This window comes from Salvelinus sp. IW2-2015, linkage group LG31, assembly GCF_002910315.2.
Source record: "Salvelinus sp. IW2-2015 linkage group LG31, ASM291031v2, whole genome shotgun sequence".
In the NCBI taxonomy this organism is placed as follows: Eukaryota; Metazoa; Chordata; class Actinopteri; order Salmoniformes; family Salmonidae; genus Salvelinus; species Salvelinus sp. IW2-2015.
The window spans coordinates 22045876-22047339 of record NC_036870.1 but is presented as its reverse complement, the minus strand read 5'-3'; the positions used below and the strand labels follow the sequence as shown (position 1 = coordinate 22047339).

Genomic DNA, 1464 nt, shown 5'->3' with positions numbered 1-1464 from the left:
GGCACTAAGGTTGTGTTCATGTGGGATTAGGCACTAAGGTTGTGTTCATGTGGGATTAGGCACTAAGGTTGTGTTCATGTGGGATTAGGCACTAACGTCGTGTTCATCTGGGATTAGGCACCAGGGTCGTGTTCATCTGGGATTAGGCACCAGGGTCGTGTTCATCTGGGATTAGGCACCAGGGTCGTGTTCATCTGGGATTAGGCACCAAACGGAATAACGAAGGTAGACTGAAACAGGGAGTGTTTATCTCCCTGTTTATCTCCCTGTTAGGCACCAAACGACTTTTCAAATAAGAAACTCCATTTTTTGTTCTAATTTAGTTTTAAACTGGTTTGCTACAGGTGTGCCCAGCTGAACAAGACCCTGGGGTAGGTGGGGCCTGGTGTTTGTGTACGTAAGGTAGTGTCCCTCTGCCCCCCCCCCCCACAAAAAGCTTTCAGACCCTCTAATCATGTCTTTGTTTCTCCTCGCCTCCTCTCACAGAACTGGCCAATCAGTTCCAATACAGCCTCCTACAAGAGTCCCAGCAAGGGGAGTCCTGGGAGAATGGTAAGGGTTGTGTTCTCATGTAATTATACCATATAGTAGCTGGCCTAGTGTCAGATATATGTTCAGACTTACTGGTTCGATATTACTGAACACATTCTTACGACAGATTTGTTTTCACACCATATGTCATGAACCTAATTCGGTGGTTGGTTAATATGATGATGATCAAAGATGTGAATACTTCCGGTATTGTAGGTTGCTCTGGATAGGAGATAAATGACTAACACAGATATCCCCCAAGATGGTGTTGTGAATAGCACATCAGCCAGTTGAACACAGCACACAGGTGACCTGTTTTTCCTCAGCCCCCTGGCAACCTGGCCTGCTTGACAACGCTTTTGTTGAGGGCGTCTTGGCTCAAACAAAGACAAAGGCAGGAGCCTATCATTCAGCTGTCTGTGATGTTAGCCTTGCCAGCCAGATCAATAGTTTGACTACAGTCACGTCTACACTTGTCCCTTAGCTGGTTAGGAGGGTGTTACGACGTCACTACACATTTCTCACATACTAGATTTGTCAAACATCTTTCTTCACAATTGTGTAAATTGGTTATGGAGGCTGTACTATTTGAAGACTTTGGCCTGATGTGTGGATCTCTGTTAATAGCAGCTGAGGTACAGCATTTTCTTAGACATTCTTTCCTAACTACACATCTGGAATATTTTAGATCAATGGGTTAATGGTAAAACTAGTTTTTGGTAGAGAAATCAAATTATACTTATTGTGTTACTCCCTAGGCAGTAGTGTAGCCATGACAACTGACAGTTTAGTATTTAACCGTTTCTGGGTGTTTTTCCTTCCTATAAACACCATAGTAAACATGATATCCTTTCACTGAGGATTCAACCACACACGACCCCTCATCCCACCACCACACCCAACGACCCCTCATCCCACCACCACCACACCCAC

The 1464-nt window shown here is 44.7% G+C and overlaps 1 protein-coding gene across 1 annotated transcript in view; it reads left to right on the top strand.

Moving 5' to 3' along the window:
* The window catches only part of LOC111955761 (zinc finger and BTB domain-containing protein 10-like), a 20341-nt gene that overhangs the window by 12795 nt on the left and 6082 nt on the right, over positions 1–1464 (top strand). The window contains exon 3 of the mRNA XM_070436392.1: positions 487–552. Within this exon, the coding sequence (XP_070292493.1) occupies positions 487–552 (66 nt within the window). The remainder of the gene's footprint in view (positions 1–486; positions 553–1464) is intronic.